This window comes from Mercenaria mercenaria, chromosome 14, assembly GCF_021730395.1.
Source record: "Mercenaria mercenaria strain notata chromosome 14, MADL_Memer_1, whole genome shotgun sequence".
In the NCBI taxonomy this organism is placed as follows: Eukaryota; Metazoa; Mollusca; class Bivalvia; order Venerida; family Veneridae; genus Mercenaria; species Mercenaria mercenaria.
Genome location: NC_069374.1, coordinates 32475872 through 32494336, shown reverse-complemented (window position 1 = coordinate 32494336; position 18465 = coordinate 32475872). Strand labels below are relative to the sequence as shown.

The 18465-nt window shown below is 35.1% G+C and overlaps 3 protein-coding genes across 3 annotated transcripts in view; all 3 read left to right on the top strand.

Moving 5' to 3' along the window:
• Positions 1-6532, top strand: part of LOC123527198 (uncharacterized) — a 35207-nt gene extending 28675 nt beyond the window's left edge. Inside the window, exons 5-7 of the mRNA XM_045306521.2 lie at positions 3330-3390; positions 5413-5472; positions 6328-6532. Coding sequence (XP_045162456.2) covers positions 3330-3390; positions 5413-5472; positions 6328-6532 — 326 coding nt within the window. The remainder of the gene's footprint in view (positions 1-3329; positions 3391-5412; positions 5473-6327) is intronic.
• Positions 6533-6953: 421 nt separating this feature from the next.
• LOC128548431 (uncharacterized) lies at positions 6954-11924 on the top strand. Its single transcript, XM_053523215.1, has 3 exons — positions 6954-6978; positions 7625-7696; positions 8603-11924. The coding sequence occupies exons 2-3, from the start codon at positions 7668-7670 to the stop codon at positions 8982-8984; spliced, it is 411 nt and encodes a 136-aa protein (XP_053379190.1). The 5' UTR covers positions 6954-6978; positions 7625-7667; the 3' UTR covers positions 8985-11924.
• Positions 11925-12081: 157 nt separating this feature from the next.
• Positions 12082-18465, top strand: part of LOC123526756 (zinc finger protein 544-like) — a 29692-nt gene continuing 23308 nt past the window's right edge. The window contains exon 1 of the mRNA XM_053522573.1: positions 12082-12106. Coding sequence (XP_053378548.1) covers positions 12082-12106 — 25 coding nt within the window. The remainder of the gene's footprint in view (positions 12107-18465) is intronic.

Here is an 18465-nt window from a genome sequence, read left to right as displayed (position 1 = left end):
TATGTGACATCATCTAGTGGTCTTCAACTAAGTTTGTTCAAATTATACCCCTAGGGTCAAATATGGCCCCGCCCTGGGGGTCATATGGTTTACATAGACTTATATAGGGAAAAACTTTGAAAATCTTCTTGTCCAAACCACAAAGACTAGGGCTTTGATACTTGTAATGTAGCATCATCTAGTGGTTCTCTACCAATTTTGTTCAAATTATCCTCCTAGGGTTAAATATGGCCCCGCCCCGGGGGTCACATGGTTCATATAGACTTATATAGGGAAAAGCTTTTAAAATGTTCTTGTCAGTAACTACAACATTCAAACTTGGACCACATGTATATTTTTGAGTGGCAAGATGAACCTAAATTTGACCTTGATTTTGACCTAGTGACCTACTTTTACATTTCTCAAGCTACAGCCTTCAAATTTGGACCACTTGCATAGTTTTGTGTACCGAAAAAAAACTTTGACCTTGACATTGACCTAGTGACATACTTTCACATTTTTGAAGGTACAGGCTTCAAATTTGGACCACATGCATAGTTTTGTTTTCCGAAATAAAATTTGACCTTGATTTTGACCTAGTGACCTACTTTTACATTTCTCAAGCTACAGCCTTCAAATTTGGACCACATGCATAGTTTTATGTACCGAAACAAACTTTGACCTTTACATTGACCTAGTGACCTGCTTTCACATTTTTGAAGGTACAGGCTTCAAATTTGAACCACATGCATATTTTTGTAATCCGAAGTAAAATATGACCTGGATTTTGACCTAGTGACCTACTTTTACGTTTTTCAAGCTACAGCCTTCAAATTTGGACCACTTGCATAGTTTTGTGTACCGAAATGAACTTTGACCTTAAGATTGACCTAGTGACCTACTTTCACATTTCTGTAGCTACAGGCTTCAAATTTAGGACCACATGCATAGTTTTGTGTACCGAAATAAACTTTGACCTTGACATTGACCTAATGACCTACTTTCACATTTTTGAAGGTACAGGCTTCAAATTTGGACCACATGCATAGATTTGTGTTGTGTATGGAAATGAAATTTGACCTTGAGCTAGTCAATAAGTCTTGAAATTTGGAACACTCAAAAGTGGCACATTGGTGGGCGCCAAGATCACTCTGTGATCTCTTGTTATCAGTGATTTGATTTTTTCACCTGGCATTGTTTTTATGAAAATTGGTCTGAATGTTCATCTTGATGATATCTAGGTCAAGCTCGAAAGTGGGTCACGTGCCATCAGAAACTAGGTCAGTAGGTCAAATAATAGAAAAACCTTGTGACCTCTCTAAAGGCCATATTTTTCAATGGATCTTCATGAAAGTTGGTCTGAATGTTCATCTTGATGATGTCTAGGTCAAGTTCGAAACAGGATCATGTGCGGTCAAAAACTAGGTCAGTAGGTCTAAAAATAGAAAAACCTTGTGACCTCTCTAGAGGCCATACTTGTGAATGGATCTCCATAAAAATTGGTCAGAATGTTCATCTTGATGATATCTAGGTCAAGTTCGAAAGAGGGTCACGTGCCCTCAAAAAGTAGGTCAGTAGGTCAAATAATGAAAAAAAGTTGTGACCTCTCTAGAGGCCATATTTTTCATGGGATCTGTATGAAAGTTGGTCTGACTGTTTATCTTGATGATATCTAGGTCAAGTTTGAAACTGGGTCAACTGCAATCAAAAACTAGGTCAGTAGGTCTTGAAATAGAAAAACCTTGTGACCTCTCTAGAGGCCATACCCTTGAATGGATCTTCATGAAAATTGGTCAGAATGTTCACCTTGATGATATCTAGGTCAATTTTGAAACTGGGTCACGTGCCTTAAAAAACTAGGTCAATAGGTCAAATAATAGAAAAACCTTGTGACCTCTCTAGAGACCATATTTTTCAATGGATCTTCATGAAAATTGGTCAGAATTTTTATCTTGATAATATCTAGGTCAAGTTCAAAACTGGGTCACATGAGCTCAAAAGCTAGGTCACTATGTCAAAAATAGAAAAAAGGACGTCATACTCAAAACTGGATCATGTGGGAAGAGGTGAGCGATTCAGGACCATCATGGTCCTCTTGTTGTTGTTGTAAATTGGCCATTTACATCAGGTCAGAGACTGCTAAATTGCTAGATCCATTCTAAATGTGGTTAAATGTATGGTTGCTGTTGCAGTGTTAAAATTATTCATTTTAACAACCCTTAACTTGTTATTATATCCCTCATTGCTAAATAAGTTAGTAAGTGTGACGAAACAGCATGACATACCATAGGCTAAATGAAGAATGGAATATAGTCCTTTCTGACCTAAATATTCACCGAGTACGTTTCAATATTTTTTATTATCCCTAATATTTTGTTGTCGACAGATTTAATACCAATTCAGTTAACTGTGTGGCAGTTGATTTTATAAAATAAAAGCTATTTTGGAGTTCATATTCCTACAAAACTGCCAAAAAAACTCAGCCAATCAAATTCTATGAAACACATATGCAGATTATTTGAGCTAATTGAGGCTGTCAGTACAAGATATTGGCGCAAACAGATTACAGTCATGATTTTGGAAAAACAATCAAAAATGCAATTTGCAGTCATGATATGTACCAATGATGGTGATAGGCTGTCATGCCTGCATCTTAAACATATGTTGGAACCTTAGAAACCAATTGACGACTATGAAATCGGCGAGGGTATAGCACGGTATCCAGGCTATTCTGGTTAGTGGTGACAGGTCTGATGCCTGATATCGGCTGTGGAAGGTAAGAATACTTTAGTGAAACTGATAATTATGTTTTATGTAATCACCATGAAGTTGTTTTATGTAATTAACAAAACAAATCCACCTATACGGTGAGTGTGCTGTTTGCAATGTACAGATTAGACTAAATTTTAATAAGGCTGAAGCTACTAGTATTCGCACGAGGGTTGTGCCAATAATTTTTTTATCCGCCTGACCATCAGTATTTTAACATTTTAAACAAGTTTGTTACCTTAAATCAGATTTGAACTGTCCCAGTCAATTCAAAGAAGACGCACATTTAGTGATCAGCAAACTATACATTTTGTACAGGAAGACCATTTGCATGTCACATTAAGGAACAATGAGAAAGTATCCTGTACAAATTATTATAGTATTTACCACAGCTGGTTCTTTTTGACAAACAGAATCATTGCTTCACACTAAGACTACTAGGCTAGTTTTCACATCAGGGCAACTGGGAAAATCTCAAAAAAATTGAGTTAAAAAATCCCTGATTGTTGTCTGTGGACACATTAAATTTTCTAGTTTTCTACAAATACCTTGGTGTATAATTTTAGTTACTTTATTTCCAGACAAAGAGCTGCAGCAGAGGTCATGCACTAACTCCGTGCTAAAATTACTTGAGGAAATAAGGTACAATGTATGACAAAATTTTAAGTTTACAAGATTTTGTGTGAATCCTTGCACATGCTCAAGGCTTTACAATATATGATTATCCAGCATTATATTAAATGGGCTTACTGACAGTCCCATGTTGCAGAATTATGTCTCCCCTCTGTCCTTCCGTCAGTCACACTTCATTTCTTATCAATAACTGGAGAACCATTTGACATAGAACCTTCAAACTTCATAGGGTGCCAGGGCTTATGGAAATTTTGGGATCACTCTGTCGAAGGTCAAGGTCACAGGGGCCTGAACATGGAAAACCATTTCCAATCAATAACTATGGAATAACTTGACCCAGAATGTTGAAACTTAATAGGATGATTGAACATGCAGAGTAGATGACCCCTATTGATTTTTAGCTCATCTGATTTTTTGAAAAAAAATGATGAGTTATTGTCATCACTTGAGCGGTTGTCGGCGTCGGCGTTGCCTGGTTAAGTTTTATGTTTAGGTCAGCTTTTCTCCTAAACTATCAAAGCTATTGCTTTGAAACTTGGAATACTTGTTCACCATCATAAGCTGACCCTGTATAGCAAGAAACATAACTCCATCTTGCTTTTTGCAAGATTTATGGCCCCTTTTGTACTTAGAAAATATCAGATTTCTTGGTTAAGTTTTATGTTTAGGTCAACTTTTCTCCTAAACTATCAAAGCTATTGCTTTGAAACTTGGAATACTTGTTCACCATCATAAGCAGACCCTGTACATCAAGAAACATAACTCCATCTTGCTTTTTGCAAGAATTATTGCCCCTTTTGGACTTAGAAAATCAGTTTTCTTGGTTAAGTTTTATGTTTAGGTCAGCTTTTATCCTAAACTATCAAAGCTATTGCTTTAAAACTTGCAACACTTGTTCACCATCATAAGCTGACCCTGTACAGCAAGAAACATAACTCCATCCTGCTTTTTGCAAGATTTATGGCCCCTTTTGGACTTAGAAAATATCAGATTTCTTGGTTAAGTTTTATGTTTAGGTCAACTTTTTCTCTTAAACTATCAAAGCTATTGCTTTGAAACTTGCAACACTTGTTCACCATCATAAGCTGACCTGTATAGCAAGCAACATAACTCCATCCTGCTTTTTGCAATAATTATTGCCCCTTTTGGACTTAGAAAATCATTTTCTTGGTTGAGTATTATGTTTAAGTTGACTTTTCTCATAAACTATCAAAGCTATTGCTTTAAAACTTGCAACAGTTTTTCACCATCATAAGTGGACACTGTACATCAAGAAACATAACTCTATCCTGCTTTTTGCAAGAATGATGGCCCATTTTATACTTAGAAAATCGTGGGTAGGACAATATTTCTATTACACAAAAAAAATCAGATGAGCGTCAGCACCCGCAAGGCGGTGCTCTTGTTTGGTTCATGTCCTCAAAGGTCAATGTCACAGGGTCCTGAAAATATAAAACCATTTCGGAACAATACCTAGAGAACCACTTGACCCAGACTATTGAAATTTCATAGAATGATTGGATGTGCCAAGTAGGTGAAGCCAACCATCAGTGTCTCTTTGACTTTTGCTCCTGTCCCCAATTAGCTTCTTGCCTATTACAACTATGTATTGGGGACATGCACTTTTCTACAAAAGCATCTCGAGTTACAGTTGTGAGCAGTAATGGGAGCTTCTACAGGAGAACCTCTATAAAAGTGCAAAAAATTGTGGCAGTCAACCTTGAACAACAGTTGCAATGGAATCAGATGGAAGATTTTACAAGTATTTACTGAAAACGCTGTTTTGTGGATACAAAATAATTTCTTAATATAGTGGTTGTAACAAATAGATTTTATACTGTGAAAAAAATGGTGACAATTGACACATCTACTTATTTTGCTTATATGGAATCTTTAATAAAACACCTTTGCTAAAGAATATTGTGCCACTCAAAACAAACCTATAGCAAAAACGAGGGGAGGTAGGAATTTTCTTTTATTTTGGAAATTTTCTTCAATGCCTTACATTATGTGTATTATCATAACTTTCAGAACTGAAAGTCATCATGTCACTGAGAAAGCAAGCCAGGGACAGACTGACAAGTTTAAAAGGTAATGTAATCCTTCCATACCCTTATGAAAGGGTTTTAAAACGTGTCAAATGCTTTAGCAATGTGTTTTGCACAAGACTCATGTTTGTAGATTCAAGCTCAAGGCCACGCTGACCGTGAGTGTTTTTAGTGAATTCATCTAAGCCCACATAATCATATTAGAGTACTATTATTATATGTAATAAAGGCCAAGTTAATTATCAAAAGCTCATCTAAACCTGGTTTAGAGTGAGCTTTTGTGATCTACTTGACTGGTGTCTGCCTGGTGTCCAACAACAATTGATTCCTGAACTGACTTAGGTAAATGTTAAATGAAAGAAAAGTCTAAAGACTCTTGGTAGAAAGTAAGGATTAGACAGTGAAATTATAAATGAAACTGAAAGTCCTGTGACTCTAGGTAGAAATTAATGATTAGACAATTGGCTCCTGAACACTAGAGACAACATTTTTAATTGGATCTTTATGAAATCTGCAGGTCAGAATTATTGTCTTAATGTAATCTTAGGTGATTTCGAAACTTGAGATGTAACAATACGCAAGTCTCACGATACAATATATATAGGGATAGACATGCAGTGATATGTTGCATAATTGCGATATAAATTGAGCTCATAATTATATTTAGATTTAGTTCATAATGCACACAATGATAGATGTCATTAAGGGGAAGTTACCATGAATAAACTGGCTCCTCTGTTTGATATGTGTATATTTCAGTACCAAAAATTAATTTATTTCATTATACTGAATGGTTTTATCCCACAAGATTTTGAGGTATAGCTTGAAAGCTTGAATTCTAGCTTATAGAAGGAAGTTTCTACATGAAAAGACAGCTTGTTATGCCTTTCTATTACAGGTTCGTGACATATGGGCAGCTTCGTGAGATCTTAGATGGGTATGTCCGGAGGTCCGATTTCAAAGAATTGAAGAGAAGACTGGAAAATGCTCCTCTTGTAAATGAAATGGAGCAAGAATTTGAAGAAATAATGAAGCGTCAAAAGAATGCGGTCATAGCAGTGGAAGCTGAAACTGAAAGTCCAGTGACTCTAGATAGAAAGTAAGGATTAGAGAGTTAAATATTAAACAAAACTGAAAGTTCATTGACTCTTAGTAGAAAGTAAGGATTAGGCAGTTAAATGTTAAACAAAACAGAAAGTCCAAAAAAGTAAGGATTAGAAGTCAAATGTTCACAAAACTGAAAGTTCAGTGACACTTAGTAGAAAGTAGGGATTAAACAATTAAATAGTAAGAAAAACTGAAAAGTGCAGTGACTCTTGGTAGAATGTAAGGGTTAGGCAGTGAATTGTTAAACAGAACTGAAAGTCCAGTGACTCTAAGTAGAACGTAAGGATTAGACAGTTAAATGAAACTGAAAGTTCAGTGACTCTAAGTAGAAAGTAAGGATTAGACAGTTGAATGTTGGACAAAACTGAGTCCAGTGACTCTTGGTAGAAAGTAAGGGTTGGACCGTTAACAAAACTGAAAGTTCAGTGACTCTAGATAGAAAGTAAAGATTAGTCAGTGAAATGTTAAAAAAACTGAAAGTTCAGTGACTCTTCGTAAAAAGTAAGGATTAGACTGTTAAATGTTGAACAAAACTGAAAGTTCATTGACTCTTGGAAGAAAGTAAAGGTTAGACAGTTAACGAAACTGAAAGTCTATTGACTCTAGGTAGAAATTAAGGATTGGACAGTTAACGAAACTGAAAGTCCATTGACTCTAGGTAGAAAGTAATGATTAGACAGTTAAATTTTAAACAAAACTGAAAGTCCATTGACTCATGGTAGAAAGTAAGGGTTATAGACAGTGAAATTATAAATGAAACAAAGTCCAAAGACTGGTAGAAGTAAGGATTAGACAGTGAAATGTTTAGAAACAAACTGAAAGTCGAGTGATTTCTGGTAAAAAGTAAGGGTTAGACAGTTAAATGTTTAATGAAACTGAAAGTCCAGTGATTTTTGGTAGAAAGTAAGGGTTAGACAGTTGAATAGCAAAACTGAAAGTCCATTTTCCAAAAGTATTAATGTTGTGCCAAGGTCAATGCCAACCACTGTCCAAAAGCTTGCTTTATTCCATGAATAAATACCTGAATAGCTAAATGTTTGATGATAATGTGCTAATAATTTGTTATTATAATGAAACTTCTTTTACAGGATACCATCGGTACATGAAGTGGACTCGCAAGAGGATTCAGTGATGGGCAGTCAAGAACATTCCGACATGGAGTAAGTATTCATTTTGTTATTATAGATTTATCTATTTGATAGAAAAAGTCATCATCACTTGATGTGGCAGACAACTGCCCCTAGGCCCTATAAATACTAAAACACTTGACAGCTATAAGCTAATTTCGTTTATTCATAATTTCTGTGTTATTGTTCACTGCCTATTTGATTCATGACCCAAGCATTTGTTTCACAGTACTGGAGACCACTCCAGAGAAGGTCAATACCCAGACTAAGTCAAAGGTCACAAAAATAGCAGTTTTATAACAATTTCCTTTATAACTTGCATCCTTGGAGGATTTAAAAAAAAATGTTCAACATCACAAAACATATTCAATGAAACAAGACTGAGGTATATCACTCAAAAGTCAAGGTCACAGCAAATTGTTTGATGACTTCAGAAATGACATTTTATCAAAGTCAGTAACTTTTAACATAAGTTGATGGATATTTGTAATCATTATTTGGCACAAGTATTTAGTATCTGCAGAGAAATGAATTTAAATCGAAGTTGGATGTTTCGCTCAGGTAAAGGTCACAAATTGGGGTCAAGGGTAATAAAATGTTATTTTGAGTTCTGCTTTTAATATTAGATGGGTTTCTAAATTAAACAGACCTTCATCCTTACATTAAATTCATTGAACTTTGAAAATATTCAAAGCATAGTGTATTTGCCAGTATACATAGCTTACAGTCAGTTTTGGTAATTGTACAGTTTCCTCTAGATTCCATATTTATCTTTTAAGTTCTTTGAAAAAAATGTACAGTTTCAAGTCTCTGCCATGACTTACCATGTTGGTATTGTATGTATTTTTCTCAAACATAGTTTTGAGTTTTGTTCAAGTATTTTTGAAATTTAGAAATTTTTACATGAAAAGACATCTTGTTATGCCTTTCTTGTTATAGGTTCGTGACATATGGACAGCTTCGTGAGATCTTAGATGGGTATGTCCAGAGGTCTGAGTTCAGAGAATTGAAGAGAAGAATCGAAAATGCCCCTCTTGTAAATGAAATGGAGCAAGAACTTGAAGAAATAATAAAGCGTCAAAAAAATGCATACATGGCTGTGGAAGCAGGAATGTGCCACTTGTTTACTACCGAAGAAATAAATACGCACAGTGCAACTGGGAAGAAGCCCAATAGGTCCACACCAGCAAAGCCAAAGTTTGATCCTTGGCGCTATGATCTGATGGCTGAACTTGTAAAAAAGCATTTTGGAATTTCTAACAAGGAAATTATACTAAAAACTCAAAATGTGAAAAGGAAATTTGCAAAGAAAGACTGTTAGCTTTATAAGTTCTAGATTATAACCTTGAATCTTGCTCTAACAAGTTGGATTAAATAGATTTTTAGAGTTACATATTATTGTTTACTGCACTGAAGAGTTCAGCATTATCTAGATTTGTTTGACTGTTGCCTGCCTGCAGGGCGACACTTAGGGATCATTGTGTCTGTCTTTCTGTCCTTTGTGCTTTTACATATTGGTCATTTAAGGGGACTGACTTGAAAGCAGAGAGATTGCAATAAGGGAAGTGCAGAAGACATGAAACTTAACTCTTGCGCCAGTATTTTTTGAGTTATTACCCTTTTCTGGATTTTTCAGCTAATACCTCCGTTACTTTTTAGCTCATCTGATTTTTTGAAAAAAAAATGATGAGTTATTGTCATCACTTGAGCGGTTGTCGGCGTCTGCGTCGGCATTGCCTGGTTAAGTTTTATGTTTAGGTCAGCTTTTCTCCTAAACTATCAAAGCTATTGCTTTGAAACTTGGAATAATTGTTCACCATCATGAGCTGACCCTGTATAGCAAGAAACATAACTCCATCTTGCTTTTTGCAAGATTTATGGCCCCTTTTGTACTTAGAAAATATCAGATTTCTTGGTTAAGTTTTATGTTTAGGTCAACTTTTCTCCTAAACTATCAAAGCTATTGCTTTGAAACTTGGAGTACTTGTTCACCATCATAAGCAGACCCTGTACATCAAGAAACATAACTCCATCCTGCTTTTTGCAAGAATTATTGCCCCTTTTGGACTTAGAAAATCAGTTTCCTTGGTTAAGTTTTATGTTTAGGTCAGCTTTTCTCCTAAACTATCAAAGCTATTGCTTTGAAACTTGGAATACTTGTTCACCATCATGAGCTGACCCTGTATAGCAAGAAACATAACTCCATCTTGCTTTTTGCAAGATTTATGGCCCCTTTTGTACTTAGAAAATATCAGATTTCTTGGTTAAGTTTTATGTTTAGGTCAACTTTTCTCCTAAACTATCAAAGCTATTGCTTTGAAACTTGGAGTACTTGTTCACCATCATAAGCAGACCCTGTACAGCAAGAAACATAACTCCATCCTGCTTTTTGCAAGATTTATGGCCCCTTTTGAACTTAGAAAATATCAGATTTCTTGGTTAAGTTTTATGTTTAGGTCAACTTTTTCTCTTAAACTATCAAAGCTATTGCTTTGAAACTTGCAACACTTGTTCACCATCATAAGCTGACCCTGTACAGCAAGCAACATAACTCCATCCTGCTTTTTGCAATAATTATTGCCCCTTTTGGACTTAGAAAATCATTTTCTTGGTTGAGTATTATGTTTAAGGCAACTTTTCTCATAAACTATCAAAGCTATTGCTTTAAAACTTGCAACAGTTTTTCACCATCATAAGTGGACACTGTACATCAAGAAACATAACTCTATCCTGCTTTTTGCAAAAATGATGGCCCTTTTTAGACTTAGAAAATCATGGGTAAGACAGTATTTCTATTATACAAAAAAAATCAGATGAGCGTCAGCACCCGCAAGGCGGTGCTCTTGTTAAAGATTGGATCCAAAGTTAGGTGTTAGACTGAAGTTGGACTGCACGTAAAACTCCTGCTTCTTTGTAATTAAAAACTAAAAAAACAAGGTGGTCCCAAGGAACTGACTCATGAAACACGAGCAGACATGTAGGTCAAACATGTGCAGACAATGTCGAATATGTAGGTAAAATGTCTTGTAGGTCAAACTTGTGCAGACAGTGTCAAAGATGTAGGTCAAACATGTCCAGACAATGTCAGATAGGTAGGTCAAACATGTGCAGACAATGTCAAAGATGTAGGTCAAACATGTCCAGACAATGTCAAAGGTGTAGGTCAAACATGTCCAGACAATGTCAAAGATGTAGGTCAAACATGTCCAGACAATGTCAAATATGTAGGTCAAACATGTCCAGACAATGTCAAATGTGTAGGTCAAACATGTCCAGACATGATCAAACATGTAGGTAAAATGTCCCTACGGAAGTGTTGGAAGTGTGGTAAAACAGGTCTTTCAGTACTGCAGAAATATGAAAACAGGAAAGACCGTGGAGAGACTAAGAAAAAAATTAATATGCAAAACATGTGGTGTATTGTTTAAGTCTAAAATGATCCTGAAAGATCATGAGCTTGCTCATGAAAATCTCAAATGATACAAGTGCGTGTGGAATGCCCTTCAGATGTAAGGTTTCATTGTACAATCATGCACAAAAGTTCTCATTTATAAGTAAAAGGGTAATTTCAGAATGCAGATTTTCTGTTTAACTGACTTTATTTACAAAAAAAATTCTGAAAGATATTAGTTCTGGAAAAATGTGTTCAATTTTTGCTACATAACATTTTCAATTGTGATAACAATTAGAATAAATACTCTTAAATAAAAACAGCTGTTTTATGTTGTAGTTTTTATTCATAAACTTGCATTCTGTCATCAACATTTTTCTCTCCTTTCCTTGTTATTTGATCTTTCTATCCTAATGAATGCATTTCATATGTCTAGATACCTTCTGTTCATACAACGGTCATTTTTGTCTAGCAAATTGTGTAGTGGATCAGTCACTGTTATTTGCACCTTATGTGATGAAGTATCGAAAGATACTGTTCCTCACAAATATTTGGAATATCAGTAAGCATAAAGATGTCCAGAAATGATTCTGTCATTTCTTAATGCTATGGGTATTTGTTTGTTGTTTTGTGTTTTGCTGAAATTTTCCCTATAGATTTGGTTTCTAATAACAAAAGATAAAAAAGAACTTTGGAAGATTTTAGCAAATATAATTTTACTCATCATAAGTTTGCTTTTTTATATTTGACCGAAGGAAATGCTGTTACTTTTAAATACCTCTGTTACTAAATAATGATACAGGGTTCTCTTTTCCTGTTGGTTGTGATCAGTGTGGTTTAAGCAAAAAAGAAATACATAGTTTTGTAGGATTTGCTAGTTTTTTTTCTCTTTTTGCCCTCAAAATAAAGAAATACTGAGTAAAAGAGTTGTTTTGCTATAGCAGTATTGTGAGCAGCCAATTTTAAGGTAACAGTTAGCATTGAATAATGGGAAAAGGCAACGCTGCATTTTTCGATTTGTGAGAAGATGGAAGATCAGTGGCAGGTGAAAGGTGAGTCGTTTTAGGATAAATTAAGGGTCCTTTAAGGAAACAGGAAACCTTAGCTTGTATTCTTTTACAGCTCATATCAGATTTAGCTGCAAGAATATAGGAGGCAGTGCATCACCTTGACTACCGCCTAAAATATTTAAAAGGCACTAGTTCCAGTTTTAGTTAAAGAAATAGTTAATTATCAAATTCTTTAATGAAATAGGTGTTAACATGTGAGATGAGAGATATTTTAATACATAAATTTTATTTGATCAAAATACTAAAAGTATAAGGTGTCTAGGAAGAGCTGTTTTTGAGTATGTTTATTATCTGCAACTTTGTTCTACAGTCATTATCTTGTTATGCTGTTGTGAAGAAACTGAAAGTCCAGTGACTCTTGGTAGAAAGTAATTTGGATTAGACAGTTAAATGTTAAATGAAACTGAAAGTCCAGTGACTCTTGGCAGAAAGTAAGGATTAGACACTTAAATGTTAAATGAAACTGAAAGTCCAGTGACTCTTGGCAGAAAGTAATTTGGATTAGACAGTTAAATGTTAAATGAAACTGAAAATCCAGTGACTCTTGGCAGAAAGTAAGGATTAGACACTTAAATGTTAAATGAAACTGAAAGTCCAGTGACTCTTGGCAGAAAGTAATTTGCATTAGACAGTTAAATGTTAAATGAAACTGAAAATCCAGTGACTCTTGGCAGAAAGTAAGGATTAGACACTTAAATGTTAAATGAAACTGAAAGTCCAGTGACTTTTGGCAGAAAGTAAGGATTAGACAGTTAAATGTTAAATGAAACTGAAAGTCCAGTGACTCTTGGCAGAAAGTAAGAATTAGACAGTTAAATGTTAAATAAAACTGAAAGTCCTAAGACTTATGGTAGAAAGTGAGGACAGTTAAATGTTAAACGACCCTGAAGTCCATTGACTCTTGGTAGAAAGTGATGATAGAATTTTAAAGTTATGTCTCATCCATGCATATATACATAGTACAAAACATCTAATAACGGTAAATACATCTATAAAAAGCATGGCCAATCTATCATAGATTTATGGGAGACTTTATAATTATGTGAAATCATAAACTTAACTTCCATTAATACTGAGTACGTAAATTCAAGTTTAGCCAGCCGCTTGTTGTTTGTGTAGACCCTTTATTTGTAATGCATGTATGTGTACATGTTGTAAATTTATGCGAGTTGAAATCCAGAATAATCTTGAATCCTTGAGCAAGACTTGGTGTTGAATTTGTAAAAGAAATATTGAAGTGACAAGAAATACATGAACTGGAGGTTGAATATGATCATGCTGCATCTGAAGAAAATATTGACGGTGCCACTGTAGAAAAGATGAATGATCCTGAATAACATGTAATGTATCTAAAACAGCTTGGAGCTAATTACTTTAATATGAAATGTATCTAAGATAGCTTGGACATCAATACTTGAAATATGAAATGTATCTAATGAAGGCGTGGCACCTGCTAAATACTTGAATAAGAAATGTTGTACTATCAATACTTGAAATATGAAATGTATAAAATGAAGGCTTGGAGCTAAAGAATAAGAAATGTTGTATGTAGAGAAAACTTTGACGTAAATACTTAAATATGAAAATGTTGTAACTGAAGAAAGCTTGGGCTTAAATTCTTACATATGAAATGTTTTATCTAAAGGACCCTGTTGCTCTACTTACGTTTCTGTGGGACTCTGAAGAATGAATAACTAGTGACAACTTTAATGAAATTTTTGATGTCTAAATAAATGAAACAGAATGTAAATTTCGGTTTATCTTTAAAATGCTTAGGGGCTGATAGTGAAATTTACTCACAACATTAATTGTTGCTGTAGTGATCAGGAATGTAGATATTGTTCCAAAATATTTCTGGAAATAAATTGATGAAGTTAAATTTAGAATGGGTGTTGATGGAATGAACATATTATTTGAATTTGACATCATACTGGTTGATACTTCCATAGGATATGTTGACTTTCATTTTATAGAAGTCACTTGTAATATGTGGGCATTGGAGAATGTATTTAAATTAGCTTGTCCAAGGGAAACTTTTTTTCCAAATTTTTATGAAAGGAAGCAATGTCTGTTGGAATTTGTTTTCTGCTAGCCCCAAGTTTGTGAAAGGAGAGCAGTCTCGGGATAGATTGCTTCATTTCGAAATTGAGAATAGGATCGGCCAATCAGAAGATGGAGTTATCAGACTTCTAACAGTGAGCTAAAGACACAGATACAGCAAGGGAAAATGAAACATGCCCAAGAGACTGAGATGATGCAAGCTCCAAAGGGAAAAAAAGAAACTTGAAGAATTTGTGACTTTCAGAGAATGAAGCTAGAAAGAGCTGCAGACACAACATAAAAATGTACAAAGTCTGCAGATACCTGGAATACAAGTCTTTGTGTTGTATTTTACTTTTATTGCTGTTTTCAATTTGAACTTTGCTTTTGAAATACTATAATTAACACTGTGCTTTTGTAAATGAGTCTGATTATGGCTTTTTCCAATATGTGGGACCCATTTTTGCTTCCTTCAGGGGGGAAAAACCAAACATTATTTACTCGCTTGTTTGGAAGTGGTTTAGGAGAATCCCCATCTGACCTTGCAGTGTGCTTAACAGTTACATAAAGGCGGAACAGTGTTTTACTGCTCAAAGTTTCAAACATCACTGGTGTGTCTGTTGTCTACAGTGTAGTAATGTGTTGCTGTCTCTCAGAAGCAATTAAATGAAAACTTTTAACAAGTAAGTGAAAATCAGGGTTTTGAAATGGGTTTAAATGCCTGTATGGAATGGGGCTTTAAACCTTATTCTGACTTAGCCAAGGTGAGACCCTTAAATGTTGTTCTTTTGCATGTTTTCTCCTGTTTTGATAATGCATTTTCAGTAAAAAAAAAAATTGTACTGATGTCTCAATGGTTTATTAAATCATTTTTTAGCTCATCTGATTTTTTGAAAAAAAAAATAATGAGTTATTGTCATCACTTGATCGGCGTCGGCGTTGCCTGGTAAAGCTTTATGTTTAGGTCAGCTTTTCTCCTAAACTATCAAAGCTATTGCTTTGAAACTTGCAACTCCTTTTCACCATCAATAGCTGACCCTGTACAGCAAGAAACATAACTCCATCCTGCTTTTTGCAAGAATTATGGCCCCTTTTGGACTTAGAGAATATCAGATTTCTTGGTTAAGTTTTATGTTTAGGTCAAATTTTCTCCTAAACTATCAAAGCTGTTGCTTTGAAACTTGCAACAGTTGTTCACCATCATAAGCTGACCGTGTACATTAAGAAACATAACTCTGTCCTGCTTTTTGCAAGAATTATTGCTGCTTTTGGACTTCGAAAATCAGATTTCTTGGGTAAGTTTTATGTTTAGGTAAACTTTTCTCCTAAACTATGAAAGCTATTGCTTTTAAACTTGCAACTGTTGTTCACCATCAAAAGCTGACTCTGTACATCAAGAAACATAACTCTGTCCTGCTTTTTGCAAGAATGATGGCCCCTTTTGGACTTAGAAAATATCAGATTTGTTTGTTAAGTTTTATGTTTAGGTGAACTTTTCTCCTAAACTATCAAAGCTATTGCTTTGAAACTTGCAACACTTGTTCACCAAGCTGACTCTGTACATCAAGACACATAACTCCATCCTGCTTTTGGCAAGAATTATACTTTCCTCCTAAACTATCAAAGCTATTGCTTTGAAACTTGCAACACTTGTTCACCATCATAAGCTGACTCTGTACGTCAAGACACATAACTCCATCCTGCTTTTGGCAAGAATTATGGCCCTTTTTGGACTTAGAAAATCATGGGTAGGACAATTTTTCTATTATACAAAAAAATCAGATGAGCATCAGCACCCACAAGGCGGTGCTCTTGTTTAAAACTTACTACTGTATCTATTCGCCTAGATTTTTAGAATTGTTAATACAGAGCAGATAAGATGTTTCTTTATGGACAAGAAGAATAAAATGAGCCATAGTTATTTTCAATTTTTGCTGTGCTAATCAACACAGTTGACTTAAAAGTTTGGTATTTTAAAGATTTATTAAATTTCATTATACTGATTGTGTATTTTTTTAAATAAAATTTCATATCTGAAAGTCATACATGTATGTTGAGCTCATACCAACCAAAAGGTGTTTTACCTATTTCGTAAACATAAAGCATATTAAAACATTAGCATTGTTAGCATCTGATGGCCCTTTCACGCTTCCGTAGAATCAACATTTATTACACAAAATTCATTTCAGAAATATTTCTGAAATGTCTAGGTCTGCAGCTCATAGTTAGGAAATATTTGACATCCAAGGAATATACTGACATTTCTATACAACATATCAAAAAGGACCTTTTCAGTGATTTGACGAAGTTCAAATAATCTCTATATATACCCTTGCTCCGTTAGGTGGGATTTGTGTTTTTTTCCGAATGCAAATATTTTTTGGTAGATAAAAAGCTGACTATGTCGAGCTAAAGCCCAGTTGACTCCCCATTGGCAAAAAAAACCCAAAAGCAAGAAGTGTGCATACATTTAGACAGGGTGTCTCCTGTGCATGAATCCGGACTATAGACCAATGCAAATGCAACTTTTGTTTTCAAGTTAAGGCTTGTGTACTTTCATTTTCTTTACTTCTGGGAAATGCTGAAGGTCGTCTGACTTCATTTTCTGTGTTGTCAGAAACATACTAGTACGTAAGTCTGGCAAGATTGTATAAAATTGTGCCGGCCGTCCTAAGGATATAGACTTTAGAGTGGTTAAATATGATAAGTCCAATATCTTTCATTCTTCGTCAAAATTTTACATTAAACATCACGGTGGCCTACCAACATGACTTTTCGATATCGTACACATTGAAAATTGCTTGATTCAGGTCACATTTTTGTTTATAATTACCTTATTACTTGACAGATTTTAATATTACAAAAAGCGTCGAAGACAGAACAACAGCGGGTTCTTTCCTCCCCACAAAGTGCCTTGCAGAAAGTCTTTATAGTTTTCTAAAACACTTTGCCCAAATGTATTTTCACGGTACTTTACATACTGGAAATTGAATGTCTTCGAAGGAAATTACAAACAAAACTGTTACATGAATCGAGCGATTTACCCGCATGTGTACGATATTGAAAAATCGTGTGGGTTGGGTCACCTTCAACATGTAATATAACATTTCAGTGTCACTTTTGGTTTAAATCTGATTTTTTAATCAGGCGCCATTGTTGTAATGTGGCTTTCCTTAATGTATCTTTTTTCTTTCTATTTTTAGCTCACCTGAGCACGAAGTGCTCAAAGGTGAGCTTTAGTGATCACCCTGTGTCCGGCGTCCGTCGTCGTCCGTCGTCCGTCCGTCCGTCCGTCCGTCGTCAACAATTTGACTGTTAACACTCTAGAGGTCACATTTTTGACCCGATCTTAATGAAACTTGGTCAGAATGTTACCCTCAATAAAATCTTGGACGAGTTCGATATTGGGTCATCTGGGATCAAAAACTAGGTCATCAGGTCAAATCAAAGGAAAAGCTTGTTAACACTCTAGAGGTCACATTTTTGGCCCAATCTTAATGAAACTTGGTCAGAATGTTACCCTCAATAAAATCTTGGATGAGTTCGATATTAAGTCATCTGGGGTCAAAAACTAGGTCATCAGGTCAAATCAAAGGAAAAGCTTGTTAACACACTAGAGGTCACAATTTTGGCCCAATCTTAATGAAACTTGGTCAGGATGCTACCCTCAATAAAATCTTGGACGAGTTCGATATTGGGTCATCTGGGATCAAAAACTAGGTCACCAGGTCAAATCAAAGAAAAAGCTTGTTAACACTATAGAGGTCACATTTTTGGCCCAATCTTAATGAAACTTGGTCAGAATGTTACCCTTAATAAAATCTTGGACGAGTTCGATATTTGGTTATCTGGGATCATAAACTAGGTCACCAGGTCAAATCAAAGGAAAAGCTTGTTAACACTGTTGAAGCCGCATTTATGACTGTATCTTCATGAAACTTGGTCAGATTGTTAATATTGATGATCTTAAGGTCCAGTTTGAATCTGGGTCATGTAGGATAAAAAACTAGGTCACCAAGCCAAATCAAATGAAAAGCTAGTTTACACTAGAGGCCACATTTATGACCATACCTTAATGAAACTTGGTCAAATCTTGATGATCTGTAGCTCAAGTTCAAATCTGGGTTAGGTGGGGTCAAAAACTAGGTCACTAGGTCATATCAAAGGAAAAGCTTGTTAACACTCTAGAGGCCACATTTATGACTATATCTTCATGAAACTTAGTCAGAATGTTAAACTTGATGATCTTTAGGGCAATTTTGAATCTGGGTCATGTCGGGTCAAAAACTAGGTCACCGGGT